We start from the raw sequence: 19,850 nt of genomic DNA on the forward strand, positions 1-19,850 counted from the left end.
CGCGTTACGGGCTGATCCTGACAATTTTATTGATGCAACAAGACGTTGGCTCCGACGCGACGTTGACCAGTAGAGTGGTACCACGTGTGTACACAGGCCCTCCAGTAAGGTGCCTTAAGGCCATCACATCGTACAGCGAATATGTTGAAAAATAGGGTTTCGTAGCCAAAAGAGTGGGGAATAATATGGCCTATTAGATTCCTGAAGAAAACGAACCTGCTTTCTTTGCATTACTTTGTGAATGAAACACACACAACACTGGTGTTGCATTGCTTGTTGAACAGTCCTTGTATATTTTATGTAAAGCGTTCTCAGAAATTGGTTGAACCCCACAGTATCTTATTTATTACAAAATATTTTACATGAAACATTGAATAAGACAAATATCTATATTATAATATGTACAGTTATGAAAACAATGAGATAACTTATATAAACTACATAATGGTACATAATAATTGCTACACTTTGTTTCTCTTGCTCAGTCTCAACTGGATACCTCCCTCTGGTGTGAGGACAAATGCCCTTGGTACGAACGTCAGACTGCGGACGGTCTTCTCGCACGGTTCTATGTTGTATTTTGAGAGTATATGTGTAAGACCCACTTTCGTCTGCAGCAGCCCAAACCTCATGCCTGAAACAAGAAAAATCTGTTACTTGCTAATAATAGTTTACCACATTCTGTAATCGTAGAAGTTGTCAATCATGAACTGACGACTAGCTATGCTGTATAAGTTTGAAGATTTACAGATATGTATTCATAGCAACGTTGTTGTTGTTGTTGTTGTTGTGGTCTTCAGTCCTGACACTGGTTTGATGCAGCTCTCCATGCTACTCTATCGTGTGCAAGCTTCTTCATCTCCCAGTACCTACTGCAACCTACATCCTTCTGAATCTGCTTAGTGTATTCATCTGTTGGTCGCCCTCTACAATTTTTACCCTCCACGCTGCCCTCCAATACTAAATTGGTGATCCCTCGATGTCTCAGAACATGTCCTACCCACCGATCCCTTCTTCTAGTCAAGTTGTGCCACAAGCTCCTCTTCTCCCCAATCCTATTCAGTACCTCTTCATTAGTTATGTGATCTACCCATCTAATCTTCAGCGTTCTTCTGTAGCACCACATTTCGAAAGCTTCTATTCTCTTCTTGTCTAAACTATTTATCGTCCATGTTTCACTTCCATACATGGCTACACTCCATACAAATACTTTCAGAAACGACTTCCTCACACTTAAATCAATACTCGATGTTAACAAATTTGTCTTCTTCAGGAACGCTTTCCTTGCCATTGCCAGTCTACATTTTATATCCTCTGTACTTCGACCATCATCAGTTATTTTGCTCCCCAAATAGCAAAACTCCTTTACTACTTTAAGTGTCTCATTTACTAATCTAATTCCCTCAGCATCTCCCGACTTAATTCGACTACATTGCATTATCCTTGTCTTGCTTTTGTTGATGTTCATCTTATACCCTCCTTTCAAGACACTGTCCATTCCGTTCAACTGGTCTTCCAAGTCCTTTGCTGTCTCTGACAGAATTACAATGTCATGGGCGAACCTCAAAGTTTTTATTTCTTCTCCATGGATTTGAATACCTACTCCAAACTTTTCTTTTGTTTCCTTCACTGCTTACTCAATATACAGATAGAATAACATCGGGGATAGGCTACAACCCTGTCTCACTCCCTTCCCAACCACTGCTTCCCTTTCATACCCCTCGACTCTTATAACTGCCATCTGCTTTCTGTACAAATTGTAAATAGCCTTTCACTCCCTGTATTAATAAACATTAATAAACGGTTTATCGCCGGAATGTTGAATTCAAGCATGCAAATATGCATACATTGTGTCGTACAGGCGCCGGGTGGTGTTCCATGCCTGTTGTACGTACTTGGTCAGTCAATACATGGACGGGTTAATGGTGTTTGTGGATGACGCTGGAGTTATCGTCCGATGAGGTCCCACACGTGTTCCATTGGAGACAGATCTGGTGATCGAGCAAGGCCAAGGCTACATGTTGACACTCTGTAGAGCATATTGGGCTACAGCAGCGGTATGTGGGCGAGAGTTTTTCTGTTAGAAAACACCCCTGGAACGCTGTTCAAGAATGGCACCACAATTGGTCGAATCACCAGACTGACATGCAATTTGCAGTGAGCGTGTTTGGGATACCCACGAGAGTGATCCTACACTCATACGAAATCGCACCCCAGACCATAACTCCTGGAGTAGGTCCAGAGTGTCGAGCACGCAGACAGGTTGGTTGCAGGTCCTCAACTTGCCTCCTAACCAACACACGGCTATCACTGGCATCGAGGCGGGACCATCTTTCATCACACGACACAACAGACCTTCTCCATTCCGTCTGACGATCTCTTGCATTACACCACGGAAGTCGCAAATGGCGGTGGTTTGGGGTCAGCGGAACGCACGCTACAGAGTGTCTGGATCGGATATGCCCTTAAAGTAATGGATTTGTAACAGTTCATTGGGTCACCGTAGCGCCAACTGCTGCTCAAATTGCTGCTGCATATACTGTACGATGTGCAAGAGCCATACGTCGAACACGATGGTCTTCCCTCTCGGTAGTGCCACGTGGCAGTCTGTAGCCCGGTCTTCTTGCGACGGTACGTTCTCGTGACCATCGCCGCCAGCAATCATGTACAATGGCCACAGTCCAGCCAAGTCGTTCTGCAGTATAGCAGAAGGAACCTCTAACTTCTGGTAGCCCTAATACACAATTTCGTTGAAACTCAGTGAGGTGTTGGTAATGGCGTCTTTTCGCCTTAAAGTCATTCTTGACTAACATCAACTCACCAAATCCAATCTCAAAGGTGACTAACGCTCACGACCGTTACAGCGTGTATTTAAAGCAACTTGATTTGCATCCTAGTATCTAGAAATATATTCGGAGACCCTAATAAATGAAGATGAACTTTAGATGGACGATTTAAAGAATATTAAGATGAATTCTTGAACATTAGACCCTGCTTAGGGCAGATATTGAATTTGAAAGAAGAAGAGAGAAGCAGAACTGTATTCTTATAATATACTATGAACTAGAGACACAGATAATGAATACAATGAGATAGACGGAAATATCACGGCCTCTTGTATGGATAGAGGAATTTGACATGGCCTCTTGTACGGATGGAGGCATTTGACAGGGCCTCTTGTATGGATAGAGGCATTTGACACGGCCTCTTGTATGGATAGAGGCATTTGACACGGCCTCTTGTATGGATAGAGGCATTTGACACGGCCTCTTGTATGGATAGAGGCATTTCACATGGCCTCTTGTATGGATAGAGGCATTTGACACGGCTTCTTGTAGGGATAGAGGCATTTGACAGGGCCTCTGGTATGGATGGAGGCATTTGACACGGCCTCTTGTATGGATAGAGGCATTTGACACTCTTTTCAGCGAAATGGAACACCGGCGTAGTTTTGTTGTAGGTTTCCTTGTAAGAAGCATCTTGCAACAGCGAAGTTGCTGCCAGTTCCGTGACTCACCTATGCAGATGCGAGGCCCCTCTCCGAACGGCAGGTAGACGTAGGGGTGCCTCTGCGCCTTTTGCTCCTCAGAGAACCTCTCGGGGTCGAAGCGCTCCGGGTCCGGGAAGTAGTCTGGGTCGTGTTGCAGGCCGTACACGGGGATCAGTATTGGAGTCAATTTGTCCAGGACGACGTCACTGTCAGGAATCTTGTACTCGACGTTATTCTCCCTATTAAGTATCACAACTGGTGGATATTTCCTCAGCGTCTCTGTAACATAAACAGTGGATTAAAGTATCCTCTCTCACTGACTAATTGCAGTTATTATTTTATTTCGTGATATCGTTACTAAATGGAGTTCTTTGACTCCGTGGTCTGGCGGGTTGCTCTGAAGTGTACTGCTGACATTCCCATTGGTTTACTATTATGAAATGATTTATTGGATATGTGGTCAAACCATTATGCAAGAACTGATATTTCAAATGACCCAAATATGCTTCACCACATTTCTAGCACAGTCAATGGGTTATCCTTACTCAAATTTTTGAAAAGTGAATACATTGTAAGTGATAAACAATCTACGAAAATTAGACCTAAAGGCAGTTTTTATTTGTTGTTGTCATTATCTTAATTTCTCATTATACGTTCATGCAGAACCCTCTGAACATTATCATCTGCTGGCAGATTATCATCGGCAACTAAATGAATTTAATGTGAATTTCGTCGGCGAATAAACACAACCGTTTATACCTAAACGTTATTTCGTCGTGTGAACATATTTCGCTACCATATTTGCTACTACTTAGCTTTCGCTTTGGCAAATCCTTTTTCATTTGCTTTCGCATGAGTTATTAAAAATCACATACACATAATACCCATATTTTGCAAAAAATTCATTTGTAAACAACATTTAACTTTGCCAAAACATCGTGTTATTGTGTGTCCAATCCCAGGTTGTTGTTCGCTTGCTCTCAAGTAAGTTGGGCGCCAAATTTGAATATTGTTTACTTCCTGTCTCTCCCTCTTTCTCTCTCTCTCTCTCTCTCTCTCTCTCTTTCTTCGTGTGTTTGTACTTTTTAGCTGTTTGTGTCATCTTTTCTGGAAAGTCCCTTTAATATTCTAAATAGTGCGCCTTTGCGTAGTGTAGACTATTTAGTTATAATCTGATTTCCTTACGCTATTGTCTTCTATATGTGGACGTTTTCTTCTGTTGTTGCCGAGGGAGGTGGCGCAGTGGTTAGCACACATGACTCGCATTCAGGAAGAAGACGGTTCAATCCCGCGTCCGGCCATCCTGATTTAAGTTTTCCGTGATTTCCCTAAATCGCTCCAGGCAAATGCCGGGATGGTTCCTCTGAAAGGGCACGGCTGACTTCCCACCCCGTCCTTCCCGTCCGATGACATCGCAGTTTGGTCTCTTCCTCCAAACAACCCAACCCAACCCCAACTCTTCCGTTGTTAGTTTTTGGTATAGGCTGGGGCTATATTTTAGTATTTTTTGAGCTGTTATTATTTAGAGCTCTGAAGTGTTCAGAATATTTTATTTCAAAGTTCCTGTATATTTGTGCTATGCATACTGACTGATAAGTATTGCATGTCAGTTCATGTACGCCTGATCTGTCTTCACTATTATTTTCATTTTCAAGCGCAAAGTCAGCAAAGCCTCTCCGGTCCCTTCCTCTTTCCTAAAGCGAACATAACCGTCACCTAATAGTTCCTAGATTTTTTCGATTTTTCTGTATATTATTCTTGTCACTAACTTGGAAGCATGAGTTGTCAATTTGAATATGGAATGATTTTCGCACCTATCTGCGCTTGCTATATTCCGAATTGCGTGCCGGCCGAAGTGGCCGTGCGGTTAAAGGCGCTGCAGTCTGGAACCTCAAGACCGCTACGGTCGCAGGTTCGAATCCTGCCTCGGGAATGGATGTTTGTGATGTCCTTAGGTTAGTTAGGTTTAACTAGTTCTAAGTTCTAGGGGACTAATGACCTCAGCAGTTGAGTCCCATAGTGCTCAGAGCCATTTGAACCATTTGAACCGAATTGCGTGAACGATATTTTTACGAGAGTCTGATGGTATGTCTCATAGACTCTACCTACCATGAAGAATAGACGTATGGTTGCCAGATCGCCCAATTTTTTTAGAAGTTCCGATGGAATGGAATCTATCCCTCCTGCCTTGTTAAATCTCAAATCTCTCACAGCTCTTTTACATTATCCTAAGAGAGGGAACACGTGTGTAATATCTGTCTGTAACTCATATTAACTTTGATTTTTGCATTTTTTGAGGTGGAGATTGGGATACTAAACGTACGTGGAAGACTGCCTAAAAACGGCATTCCGGTTGGTAGATGTACCAGATCAAAGATCGTTAATCGGACGCAGAAATTCGACCTGAACGTGACTACCCATCCCGTCTCACTATCTAGCATCGTAACGTTATTAGAGCAAGTCACGAAATAAATGGTTAATGTTTGACGTTAATTTTTAGATTATTCATTTTCAAGGTAGAAAGTTTTATATTCGTACATACCTGCAACCACTTTTTCAAGGTACTGCATACTGTTGATCGCATCGTATGTTATTTGTCCATTGTGTTGTTTGAGAACAGTATCAATTTCCTCCTGAAGACGCGTCTGGATGTCCGGGTGGTGGGCCAGTTCGTGCAGGGCGTAGCTCATAGTGGTTGATGACGTCTCGAAGCCCGCGATGAAGAAGACGAACGCCTGCGCAGCGACATCGTCGATCGACAGCTCTGGAAAATGTTGAAGGGGTTTAGACATCTCTCATCACTAATTTGAGTATTCCGTATTGAAATACACTACTGGCCATTGAAATTGCTACACCACGAAGATGACGTGCTACAGACGCGAAATTTAACCGACAGGAAGAAGATGCTGTGATATGCTAATGATTAGCTTTTCACAGCTTTCACACAAGGTTGGCGCCGGTGGTGACACCTACAACGGGCTGAAATGACGAAAGTTTCCAACCGATTTCTCATACACAAACAGCTGTTGACCGGCGTTGCCTGGTGAAACGTTGTTGTGATGCCTCGTGTAAGGAGGAGAAATGCGTACCATCACGTTTCCGACTTAGATAAAGATCGGATTGTAGTGTATCGCGATTGCGGCTTATCGTATCGCGACATTGCTGCTCGCGTTGGTCGAGATCCAATGACTGTTAGCAGAATATGGAATCAGTGGGTTCAGGGGGGAAATACGAGACGCCGTGCTGGATCCCAACGGCCTCGCATCACTAGCAGTCGAGATGACAGGCATCTTATCCGCATGGCTGTAACGGATCGTGCAGCCACGTCTCGATCCCTGAGTCAACAGATGGGGACGTTTGCAAGACAACAACCATCTGCACGAACAGTTGGACGACGTTTGCAGCATGTACTATCAGCTCGGAGACCATGGCTGCGGTTACCCTTGACGCTGCATTACAGACAGGAGCGCCTGCGATGGTGTACTCAACGACGAACCTGGGTGCACGAATGGCTAAACGTAATTTTTTCGGTTGAATCCAGGTTCTGTTTACAGCATCATGATGGTCGCATCCGTGTTTGGGGACATCGTGGTGAACGCACTTTGGAAGCGTGTATTCGTTATCGCCATACTGGCGTATCACCCGGCGTGATGGTTTCGGGTGCAATTGGTTACACGTCTCGGTCACCTCTTGTTCGCATTGACGGCACTGTGAACAGTGAACGTCACATTTCAGATGTGTTACGACCCGTGGCTCTACCCTTCATTCGACCCCTGCGAAACCCTACATTTCAGCAGGATAATGCACGACCGAATGTTGCAGGTCCTGTACGGGCCTTTCTGGATACAGAAAATGTTCGACTGCTGCCCTGGCCAGAACATTCTCCAGATCTTTCACCAATTGAAAGCGTCTGGTCAATGGTGGCCGAGCAACTGGCTTGTCACAATATGCCAGTCACTACTCTTGATGAACTGTGGTATTGTGTTGAAGCTGCATGGGCAGCTATACCTGTACACGCCATCCAAGCTCTGTTTGACTTAATGCCCACTCGTATCAAGGCCGTTATTACGGCCAGAGGTGGTGGTTCTGGGTACTGATTTCTCAGGATCTATGCTCCCAAATTGCGTGAAATTATTATCACATGTCAGGTGTGGTATAATATATTTGTCCAATGAATACCCGTTTATCATCTGCATTTGTTCTTGGCGTAGCAATTTTAATGGCCAGTAGTGTACGACGGCATGTTAAAAACTAATGCCTCCGATTTTTGTATGTTAAAATTCTTGGAGCTTTTTCAATAAAACGTTCTTAATTAACATTCTAGATGTTTATTCTTCAAGCCTATATGTTTATTTCTCAACTTACTCATTCTGGTACCAAACACATTTCTCCGAACGTCTGACCAGCTGTTGACACCGCCACTGAAGAACGTTCGATTTCGCTGACGGAGGCACAACCTCACCTCTGGTTGCACCGCTTCAACGCTGTCAAAATTAAGTACTCGAAGGTGTTCTTTAAGTTTTGGAAACAGATGAGAATCGGATGGGGCCAAGTCAGAACCGTATGGGGGATGATCGATGACAGTGAACCCAAGGCGTCGGGTTGCTGCAGATGTTGCAGCGCTCAGCGTTGTCATGCTGAAGGGGACGGTGCTCCTCGTTGGAACGAACTCTTCGATTACAGCACACTGTTTCTCACACAGCGACATAGTTACGTTACACGGCGCCATGTTACGTTACTATTCGGAGCCCTCTAGAGGCTGAATGTTGGAATTTGCGTCAGCGAAGCTGGGAAGTCGAACGAGATTTTGCATGATATGTAATATCTCAACCGATAGAATAAAAAATTCTGATACATTACCTTTCATCGTATAAGGTACAATAATGTTTTATAATATGTATTTTTTTTTCATTGTGGCCGTCCCATTAACGTTTTCAGACGATGATGGCACTCACTTATTTAGTTAACGACTTTCATGTTGCAAACAGCAACCTGATTTAACCTAGTAATAACTAGATTAGTAGCTCAAGTATAAAAGGCAGTCTAAAAGGAAACGAATCTGCAAATATCTTGCGAGCAGTATTAGAACAGAAGAAACTGTGTGGAGAACAAAGGCGTTGCCGCAACGTTCGGTATCAGTACTGAAGGAATCCTTTCGGTTTGCGGAGGCCTGTTGCCGGAAATGTATTAAAAGTTACTTCCCGAGCTGGGGCTTCCGATAAGCTCTCGCGTTTTGACCGAGTGTTTTCTTCGCCCACTTGGTCAATCTATGACAGCTTCGAGTGAAATGTTCAAATGTGTGTGAAATCTTATGGGACTTAACTGCTAAGGTCATCAGTCCCTAAGCGTACACACTACTTAACTTAAATTATTCTAACTACAAACACACACGCCCATGCCCGACGGATAACTCGAACCTCTGCCGGGACCAGTCGCACAGTCCATGATTGCAGCGCCTCGGACCGCTCGGATAATCCCGCGTGGCTGCTTCGAGTGCCTCAACTCTTTAAATACCAGTGATTTCTCGCTGAGACCACCATGTTATTATTATGTTTTTAAAGTACCAGTGCCTGAGCAGGAAACCACCGATGCTGTTGCAAGACAAGGACGTCTGATGGTACACTGAGGTACTTCTAAGAACGTGGTACATTGTAGTAGTCACCTACAGCGTCAAAGCAAGAGTCGGCGCGGACATTGTGCTACGTGATTATAGGAGCCTGTGAAACGCGATTTTTATAGTGGCTATTTTGAGGAGATCTTTGACAGTCAAAGAGAGTGCATCTGAAGTTACTGCAATGTAAATTTGGGTTTGTACTACTGCTTTTGCGATTGGCTTCGATATAAAACCACTACGGCAGTATGTGGTTTCGATATTTAACTTAAAAATTTTCAAACCTGTGTGGTTCCAAAATGAAACGACCTGCTTAAGAGAATTGATTGTTTATTTTTGCCAGTTCCTTATTTTACTCCTTGCTTACTATGATAATAAAGGTTAATTTTGCGAACAATTTTAACATTGTATTCCAATGCGAAACCGCTTCCGTAAAAAAAAACTGAGGGTTTACTTTTTGCCAATTTCTTCTTGCATTCTTTGCTTATTATGATAATAAAGATTACTTTTGCTAAATATTTTAATGTTACATTCGTTTTTATATTGTTGGGACTGAGAGGGTTAAGAGAGGAATGGTGAAAATCTGCTATCGACAGCTGATCCGGTAGGCCACGTACAAAGGCAATTCGAGAAGTAACCTTTGCTAGGTTATAAGGAAAATTCTGGAGTATTTAAACCAAATTCATTAGAACAAGATCCAGATTATACCTTTGTATTACTTGTCGACAGTCACCATTCAGATCAAGCGTAATCGTATATATGAAGGGCTTATTTCAATAGTGGTACAAGTCCATTACCTCCACTTTTCTGTCTATGACGCTTCTGAAATTAAGAAAGGTTCATCTCTAGCAAGAAGCCATATGCTTGAATATTTCTAGTATCTCAACTGCAGATTTTTCAGTATCTCAGAATGAACAAAAATGGACTTGTACCACTATTGAAATAAGCCCTTCATATAAGGGGTCGACAAATTCTTTCTACACAGTACTCCGCACCCTGAGAGTTTTGGGACCCTAAAATGCAGAACCTCAGTTATTCAGTCGTGTAATCACGATCTCCGAGAACTCTGCGGAGAGTTGTTCGACAGTTGAGATTTCGGAAAACGCTCGATTTTATGAAATTTGTCAGTTTTCTGAACCAGTTCGTTGCTGTCCGCAGACAGAAGGCCACTTCTGTGACCGTCACGAACATTTGTCCTTCCACTCTTAACGAAACGACGTCACTGATACACGACACTCATCACTCTCGGTTCGTGTAAAGGAAAAAAAATTCGAGATGGAAGTCAAAGAATTTCAAGTTTATTGGAATTATCAGCTGCAGTGCTGACTTCGAACGATTACTGTAGGCTAACTAGAAGCAGTGTGGATTTCTCGCAAGTGCAGCTCTAAGCACACTGACCTACCGCTTGAGACAGTGTAGTGACTATATCGTTCCGCCCACTATTTCCCATGCCACGCAAAAGCGGAAGTTATTTTCTGGGTAGTCTTCGTAAGCACGAACTTAGTAGGCTACCTCGCTAGTTCCTGCCAACATGTCTGCAAAAGTGAGGCACGAAATTTCTTTCAAATGTAGTGTCGGAAACCTCAACAAATACACTACTTAGCCAAAACGTTATGACCACCCCCCACCGCAATGTTTTATGCTGCCTTCTGGCGCTGAGGTCACGTGACGCAGAAAGAGTTGTATATGAGCGGAGCAGAGGCCATTGGGGAATGATTCTAGCGACGATAAGTGGTACAAATATGGAAATCTGCCGACTTAAGCGACTTTGGCAAAAGCCATATTGTTGTGGTCCAGTGCCTGTGAGGGAGTATCTCGGAATTGGCGAAGCGGTCGACTGTTCGCGTGCTACTGTCGTGAGGATCCGTGGGAAGTTGTTGAAGAATGCTCAAATCACGAGTATGCGACAAGAAGTTGGAAATACATACCTCATCACAAAACATAGGGATCGGAGGCTTGCCCGCTCTCTAAAGTAGGACAGGAGGCTATCTGTGACAGATCAGACGATACTGTGCTGGCGCTGGCACAAGGGCTTTGGAGCACACTGTTCAGCGTATAGTGTTGAACACGGTGTTCCTCAACATAGGGCCCCTAAGCGTTCCCTTGTTGACCCCACAACATCGTCAATTGCGGTTACAGTGGGCACGGGATCATCGAGGTTGGACCACGGATCAATGGAATCCTGTCACCTGGTCGGATGAATGTCGTTTATTGTTAAACCAGGTCAGCGGGCGTGTCCAGATACGCTGTCATCCAGGCGAACGGTTGTTGGGAACATGCAATGCGACACGGGCGCAGGCCGGTGGAAACAGTATTGTGTTATGGGGGACACTCAACCGGGCTTCTATGGAACCTACATCTACGTGATTACTCTGCTATTCACAATAAAGTTCCTGGCAGAGGGTTCAATGAACCACCTTCAAGCTCTCTCTACCGTTCCACTCTCGAACGGCACACGGGAAAAACGAGCACTCTTATTTTTCTGTGCGGGCCCTGTTTTCTCTTATTTTATTGTGATGGTCATTTCTCCCTATGTAGTTTGATGCCAACAGAATGTTTTCGCAATCGGGGGAGAAAACTGGTGATTGAAATTTCATGAGAAGATCCCGTCGCAACGAAAAACGCCTTTGTTTTAATGACTGCCACTCCAATTCACGTATTATATCTGTGACACTGTCCCCCCTATTTCGCGATAATACAAAACGAGCTGCCCTTCTTTGTACTTTTTCGATGTCGTCCGTCAGTCCCGCCTGATGCGGATCCCACACCGCACAGCAGTACTCCAGAATAGGGCGGAGAAGCGTAGTGTAAGCAGTCTCTTTGGTAGACCTGTTGCACCTTCTGTCTGCCAATGAATCGCAGTGTTTGGTTTGCTCTACCCACAATATTATCTATGTGATCATTCCAATTTAGGTTATTTGTAATTGTAATCCCTAAGTATTTAGCTGAATTTACAGCCTTCAGATTTGTGTGACTTATCGCGTAATCGAAATTTAGCTCATTTCTTTTAGCACTCAGGGTCAATTGCCACTTTTCGCACCATACAGATATCTTACAGATATCGTTTTGATCATCTGATGACTTTACAAGACGGTAAATGACAGCATCATGTGCAAACAATCAAAGACGGCTACTCAGATTGTCTCCTATGTCGTTAATACAGATCAGGAACAATAGAGGGCCTATAACACTTCCTTGGGAAACGCCGGATATTATTTCTGTTTTACTCGATGACTTTCCGTCTATTACTACGAACTGTGACCTTTCTGACAGGAAATCACGAATCCAGTCGCACAACTGAGGCGATATTCTGTATGCACGCAATTTGGTTAGAAGACGCTAGTGAGGAACGGTGCCGAAAGCCTTGTCTAAATCTAAACATATGGAATCAATTTGACATCCCTGTCGATATCACTTATTACTTCATGAGTATAAAGAGATAGTTGTGTTTCGCAAGAACGATATTTTCTGAATCCGTGCTATGTGTCAATAAATCGTTTTCTTCGAGGTACTTCATAATGTTCGAATACAGTATATGTTCCAAAACCCTACTGCAAATGGATTACTCCTACTTCCCTTTTTGGGTATTGGTGTGACTTGAGCAATTTTCCAGTCTTTTGGTACGGATCTTTCTGTGAGCGAGTGGTTGTATATAACTGCTAAATAAGGAGCTATTTTATCAGCATACTCTGAGAGGAACCTGACTGGTATACAATCTGGACCGGAGGCCTTGCCTTTATTAAGTGATTTAAGCTGCTTCGATACTCTGAGGATATCTACTTTTATGTTTCTCATGTTGTCAGTTGTACTTGATTGGAATTCAGGAATAATTAATTCGTCTTCTTTGGTGAAGGAGTTTCGGAAAATCGTGTCTAATAACCCTGCTTTAGTGGCACTGTCATCAGTGACTTCACCGTTGTTATCGCGCAGTGAAGGTATTGACTGCGTCTTGCCACAGGTGTGCTTTATGTATGACCAGAATCTCTTTGGGTTTTCTGCCAGATTTCGGGACAGAATTTCGTTGTGGAAATTATTAAAAGCATCTCGCATTGAAGTATGTGCTATACAGGGTGATTCAAAAAGAATACCACAACTTTAAAAATGTGTATTTAATGAAAGAAACATAATATAACCTTCTGTTATACATCATTACAAAGAGTATTTAAAAAGGTTTTTTTTTTCACTCAAAAACAAGTTCAGAGATGTTCAATATGGCCCCCTCCAGACACACGAGCAATATCAACCCGATACTCCAACTCGTTCCACACTCTCTGTAGCATATCAGGCGTAACAGTTTGGATAGCTGCTGTTATTTCTCGTTTCAAATCATCAATGGTGGCTGGGAGAGGTGGCCGAAACACCATATCCTTAACATACCCCCATAAGAAAAAATCGCAGGGGGTAAGATCAGGGCTTCTTGGAGCTGCAGACAGTGCTTGAACCAATTTCAGACGATAAGGTTTCATAACTAACCTTTTTCGTAGGACTCTCCATACAGTTGATTGTGGAATTTGCAGCTCTCTGCTAGCTCTGCGAGTCGATTTTCCTGGGCTGCGAATAAATGCTTGCTGGATGCGTGCTAAATTTTCATCACTCGTTCTCGGCCGTCCAGAACTTTTCCCTTTGCACAAACACCCATTCTCTGTAAACTGTTTATACCAACGTTTAATACACCACCTATCAGGAGGTTTAACACCATACTTCGTTCGAAATGCACGCTGAACAACTGTCGTCGATTCACTTCTGCCGTACTCAATAACACAAAAAGCTTTCTGTTGAGCGGTCGCCATCTTAGCATCAAATGACGCTGACGCCTAGTCAACAGCGCCTCAAGCGAACAAATGTACAACTAAATGAAACTTCATAGCTCCCTTAATTCGCCGACAGATAGTGCTTAGCTCTGCCTTTTGTCGTTGCAGAGTTTTAAATTCCTAAAGTTGTGGTATTCTTTTTGAATCACCCTGTATTTCGAACTTCTGTAAAACATTGCCAGTCTTGGGGATATTGCGTTCTTTAAAATTTGTCATGCTTTTTTCGTTGCTTCTGCAACAGCGACCTGACCTTCGGTAGTAGTCGAAGGCACCATGACCGCCGTGGACCAACTGAACATTATTATGGACCACCTGCAACCCCTTATGCTTGATTTCTTACTGAACAGTGATGGCATCTTCGTGCAAGTTAACTGCCCGTGCCACAAGCCCAGAATCGTGCTGCAATGGTTTGAGGAGCGCGATAATGAACTCACATTGATGTCATGGCCATCAAATTTGGCTTATCTGAATCCAATGAAACCCAATTGGGACGCTATCGGGAGCCAGGTCCGCTCCCATCACCAATCGCCCATAAATTACGAGAAGTGTGTGGCCTGTGCATAGCCATCTGGTGCCACAAACTTTTGGAAACTTATCAAGTACTTGTCGAATCCATGGCACGCAGAATCACTGCTGAATTACGGTCCAGAAGTGGGCCAAGACGGTTTTAAGTGGATGGTCATAATGTTTTGGTTCATCAGTGTATAGTATTTATTTCTAAATTTAAAGTCGGTAAGAAATTTTCAGTTTGGTCACTGTAGTGTTGAACTAACGCGCAACGTTACAATCAAATTATGTGAACACAATGGTAAAAACACGTCTTTCCTGGACTTTGTTTCCCTCTTTATATGCAACACTCTAATGGCTTTGTTTTCTCGAGCTACTGTCACATTCAACTGTAGCGTTTGAACCGACACTACACTTGGTCGTTCTCGTTTTGTGCTTCTATATCGTCACTGCCCAGTAATAGCAGTTCAGCGTAACTTTCGTACTAGGTATGGTGCGGATCCTCCCACAGCACAGAGCATTAGACGACGGCGTGAAGAATTCTGAGAAAGAGATTGTTCTTGTAAAGGAAATCGCCGTGGCGTCCCCGAGTGTCTGACACAGAAATCGAACGCATCCGCCATAGTTCGAGTCCGCAGGAACCTGTTGGTCGTACAGCTAGATAGCTCATCATGCCTCCGGTGTCCGTCTGGGGTGTGTTGCGTCGACGTTTACACATGCAACCATACAAAATTCAGCTAATTTAAGATCTTTGTGAAGGTGCCAAACAACAACGTGTGGAGTTCTGTAATTTCTTTCTTGGCAAGATGGAAGATGACAGTTTTCTTCCACGCTTAGTGTTTAATGACCAGGCAGCATTCCATGTAAATGGCGGGGTGATTCGTTATAATATGAGAATATGGGTACGGAACAACCACAAAAAGTTGTAATGTGTTTTGTGCAGTTTCACGGGAAAGGGTGTATGGTCCAATTTTCTTCGCCGTGAACACTGTTACAGGAAGCACACATCTCGATATGCTTGAGAACTTTCCTTGCCCACAGTTGGATTACTGAACGACGGATCGGTCGCACTGGACCAAATGATTCACCTTACGTTACTGGCCTCCAAGGTCACCGGACATGACTATGTGATTATTTCTTGTGTGGGGTGTTTATAAAAGGTTCTGTTCATGTACCTCCGTTACCAAAAACAATATAAGAGCTGAAACATTGCATAACAGGAGCTCTGGAAGCTGTAACTCAAGAGATGCTGCAGTGTGGGAATAATATTAATACTGCATTGACACATGCCGTGCATCTCAAGGGGGCATATTGAACACCTATGGAAAGGTATGAAAAACCTTTTTGAGTTTCCCATTCATCAAAAAACAAAATTGATTGTATATGTTTATTAGTTTCAGAAATGTAGATGTGCCAAATCAGATGATTCTTTTTGGTACGCCCCTTATTACATTCATACAGACTAACAATTGAGTATTGACATTAAAGACAGCAGCCTGGAAAACTCACTCCACGTGTCGTCCTCGTCCGCTTCCTTCTGCTGCCCCGGTTTGTCGCTGTCCACGCAACCCTTGTTCTTCAGCTGGATCAGCAGGTGCATGAAGTCGTTCCTCGCCACGTTGTTCTCCTCCCTGTACGCCACTGTGTCGTTCACCATCTTGCGGAAATACTTCGAGACTTCACTTTCGCCTCTCACTAATCTATACGAAAAAAAAATAAACAAACAATTGTTGCATTTTCCTAGCTCTTAATAGCAAGTATCAGGAAGGCTATAAAACAAGAAAAAAGGAAACATATACGAGGTGTGGCTAGAAAAAAACCGGACTAGTACTGGTGAAACAATAAAACGAATGCAATAAGGCTGAAAGTCGCGTGGCCTGTCACGTGACTCTCGCTCCGCCTACTGCTAGAGTTTCATCTGCCTCCTGCACTCAGTCTGCCCGTGGCGTCTGTTTTAAGTAGTTGACGTTTTGTCTGTGCGTCGGAAAATGTTGAGTGTACAGAAAGAAGAGCGTGTTAACATCAAATTTTGTTTCAAACTAGGAAAATCTGCAAGTGAAACGTTTGTAATGTTACAACAAGTGTACGGCGATGATTGTTTATCGCGAACACAAGTGTTTGAGTGGTTTAAACGATTTAAAGATGGCCGCGAAGACACCAGTGATGACACTCGCACTGGCAGACCATTGTCAGCAAAAACTGATGCAAACATTGAAAAAATCGGTAAACTTGTTCGACAAGATCGCCGTTTAACAATCAGAGCAGTGTCTGAGTTAACAGGAGTTGACAAGGAAAGTGTTAGGCAGATTCTTCATGAAAGTTTCAACATGAACAAAGTGTGTTCAAAAATGGTTCCAAAGTGTCTCACAATTGAACAGAAGGAACGCCGAAGAATGATTTGTTCTGACATCCTGGAAAACATTGAAAGTGATCCCACCTTCCTACAAAATGTTATTACTTGCGATGAATCGTGGTTTTTTACTTACGATCCCGAAACTAAACGCCAATCGATGCATTGGAAAACTCCTGGTTCTCCACGACAAAAAAAAAGCACGAATGTCAAAATCGAAATTCAAGGCAATGATGATTGTTTTTTTTTTTTTTTTGACATCAAAGGGATTGTGCACATCGATTGGGTACCAGAGGGACAAACAGTGACTCAGCATTACTACATTAGCGTCCTGGCTACCCTACGTGAGCGAGTACGGAGAAAACGGAACGATTTGTGGAGAAAAAAGTCATGGATCCTTCACCAAGACAATGCCCCAGCTCACAGTGCGTTGTCAGTGAAGACGTTTTTGGCAAAACACAACATTCCCATCTTAGATCATCCACCCTACTCACCTGATTTGGCCCCCTGTGACTTTTTTCTTTTCCCTAAAGTCAAGTCAGCTTTGAAAGGAACTAGATTTGAGACTGTTGAAGCAGTAAAAGAAAAAGCGACGGAAGTAATGTATGGACTTACCGAAAATGATCTGCAGCATTGCTATGAACAGTGGAAAATTCGTATGGAGCGGTGTAGAGACCGAGGAGGAGAGTACATTGAAGGAGATAACATGAAATTGTAAATAAATGTTTTTTCCAGCATCAGTCCGGTTTTTTTCTAGCCGCACCTCGTACAACGAATGAGAAATGTCTAGCCATTGTAATAAGAAATTCCTTTAGCATTCTACAGTTTGTAAGTCAAACTGAAACATAAACGGCAAGAGGTTGATGAGTTTAAATTTTTAGTTTGCTTACTATGAGTGTGTGGTTTTGTGACGATGTGAATTAATAAAACCTTCTTGGCCTTCCGGCCGCGTCAGGTGGTTAAAATCCCTCGAGCTTTCTACCGAGCTTCACTGCGCCTTTGTCAAATGGTGAACGACTGCCGTGCCAACGCGGCTTCGACGTAATACAGCAGCGCTGCTGGCTGTGACGTCACTGGAGCTCCTTCCTCGCCAAATTTTGTAATGTTTTCGTCCCATGTCCGTTGCGCCGGATTCAACCTCGTGATGGCCACGTCCCAGGGTGTGCAGAGCTGCAGACCGCCGTACTTATCGATGATGTTTTCTGATATTTTTATTTCTATAGCTTCTTTTATAACGCTACACCAAAATATTTTCGTCCTCATAATGACAGATGTTTCGTCAGACTCAACTCGGTGTCTATTTTCCACAGCATGATCTGCCGCGGCTGATTTTACAGGATAGTGCAGCCGTAAGCGCCTGTCGTGTTCCATCTAGTGTTGCTCCTCAATGAGTACTGTTTACCCTACGTAGTAGCAGTCACACTGACACAGCGTTCTGAGCTCTAGATCATCCTTCGCAGGCATCGCGAGCTGTCGTATGTTTGCTAGGGGCGTAAACTCTGATAAAATATTGTGGCTGTTGAGAAGCTGGCTAATTATACCCGACTGTTTGCCGTAGAAATGCCACAGTGGTGTTTTTCGTGCGCGGCTCACCAGAAATAGCCTGTGATACCTGGTGGTGATGCAGCCATTTTCCAGGGAGACTATTCGGATGTGGATTAGTTCTTGCTGTGTCGTCCGAAAAAGACACAGCCAGAGCAAAAGCACCACGGGAGCAGAGATGCAAGCTGGTGCCGGTGCCATAGAGACAGAAGCCTGCTCGGAAGAGCGAAGAGCAGCTCTCGCCCAGTTGGTTATAGATCTCGTCCAGGACTGACTTAGTGTAAGTCGTTTAGTGGACTCTTAGAAGTGAACACAGTTGTTAATTTGCTATGTACTGTGAAGACTACCTACGATTCAAGATTTTAAACATGGCTGAAACAGCAACTGTTGAAATTCTTCACGGTAAATGATGACAGCCAAAACAGTTGCAGGATAAATATTTATTAAAATTCTTGACCAAGGTTTCGGTGTATATAAATATACTTTCATCAGAAGTAAAAAATCCTGAACAGGAAGACACTTTCATTAGCAAAAACGTAGCATCGGAAATGATAAAGAAAAAACACTAAAGCTTAAGTAACCGTAAAATTACCAGAATACTACAGGCACAAAATCTTTTAGTTACTTACTAAAATTACATCCTGCAATGAAGATTAATAAAACAATTGTGCCAAAAGGCGTTGTCAGTAGTTAAGACATCATCTCCATTTGTACAACATGATTATGGACACAGGGTCAATGCGAACACAGTTTAGCAACAGTACTTCGTCTACGAACTATCGTGACGAGAGTGTGAAAGCACTAGGGCAGATGGTTTTGTTCTTAATGAACAGGTGCAGCTTAGAAACAAAAAATTTTTAGACAGTTTCAAACCCCTCCTTGCCTTAATGTAATATAGTCTGGATGACTAGAAGTTAGTTTTCTTGCCTGTTGGTGCCGGTGAAATGCACTTTTCCTATCTTGGGATTTTACGTATTTTTGATGTTTCCTGTTTGTGATTTTCGATGTGTATGTGTGGTTAATTAACTGGTATTTTTTTATTCACAACGACTGTTGGTTTCGTTTTACTGTAACATTTTGGTTGTTTTCGCTAGTATGTATTTTACCGCTTACGTTACGCGAGATTCTCGCGCATTACACTAGTGCCCTCTCTCGTTAAATGTGTTGCATAGCGCAAGCTTCATCTGTTTGACACTGGGACACAGGTAAATTGGTTCCATATTTTCTATTTTACATAGATGTTTTTAAATGGTCTGATATGTTTTATTTATTAACACAGAAGGTTTTAATTACCACAACTTTTAATATTTTTATGCGCTTGTGTATGCATCCATGGATTTTAATATGCGCGAGTGTCTGGCACATACCACAAGTGCCCCTCTCGGCGAAACCATCTGCCCTAGTGCTTTCACGTTCTCGTCACGATAGTTCATAGACGAAGTTGTACAAATGGAGATGATGTCTCAACTACTGACGACGACTTTTGGCACAATTGTTTTATTAATCTCCATTGCAGGATGTAATTTTAGTAAGTAACTA

At 43.1% G+C, this 19,850-nt stretch overlaps 1 protein-coding gene across 3 annotated transcripts in view; it reads right to left on the reverse strand.

Moving 5' to 3' along the window:
• Positions 1-322: 322 nt before the first annotated feature.
• LOC126262807 (cytochrome P450 6k1-like) overlaps positions 323-19,850 on the reverse strand; it is a 100,714-nt gene continuing 81,186 nt past the window's right edge. For all 3 annotated transcript variants that reach the window (XM_049959648.1, XM_049959647.1, XM_049959649.1), the window contains exons 5-8: positions 15,929-16,119; positions 6,033-6,254; positions 3,518-3,769; positions 323-634 (exon numbers count right to left, since the gene is read on the reverse strand). In XM_049959648.1, the coding sequence (XP_049815605.1) occupies positions 462-634; positions 3,518-3,769; positions 6,033-6,254; positions 15,929-16,119 (838 nt within the window). In that variant the 3' untranslated portion in view covers positions 323-461. The remainder of the gene's footprint in view (positions 635-3,517; positions 3,770-6,032; positions 6,255-15,928; positions 16,120-19,850) is intronic.

The sequence above is a fragment of the Schistocerca nitens genome, chromosome 6, assembly GCF_023898315.1.
Source record: "Schistocerca nitens isolate TAMUIC-IGC-003100 chromosome 6, iqSchNite1.1, whole genome shotgun sequence".
Classification (NCBI taxonomy): Eukaryota; Metazoa; Arthropoda; class Insecta; order Orthoptera; family Acrididae; genus Schistocerca; species Schistocerca nitens.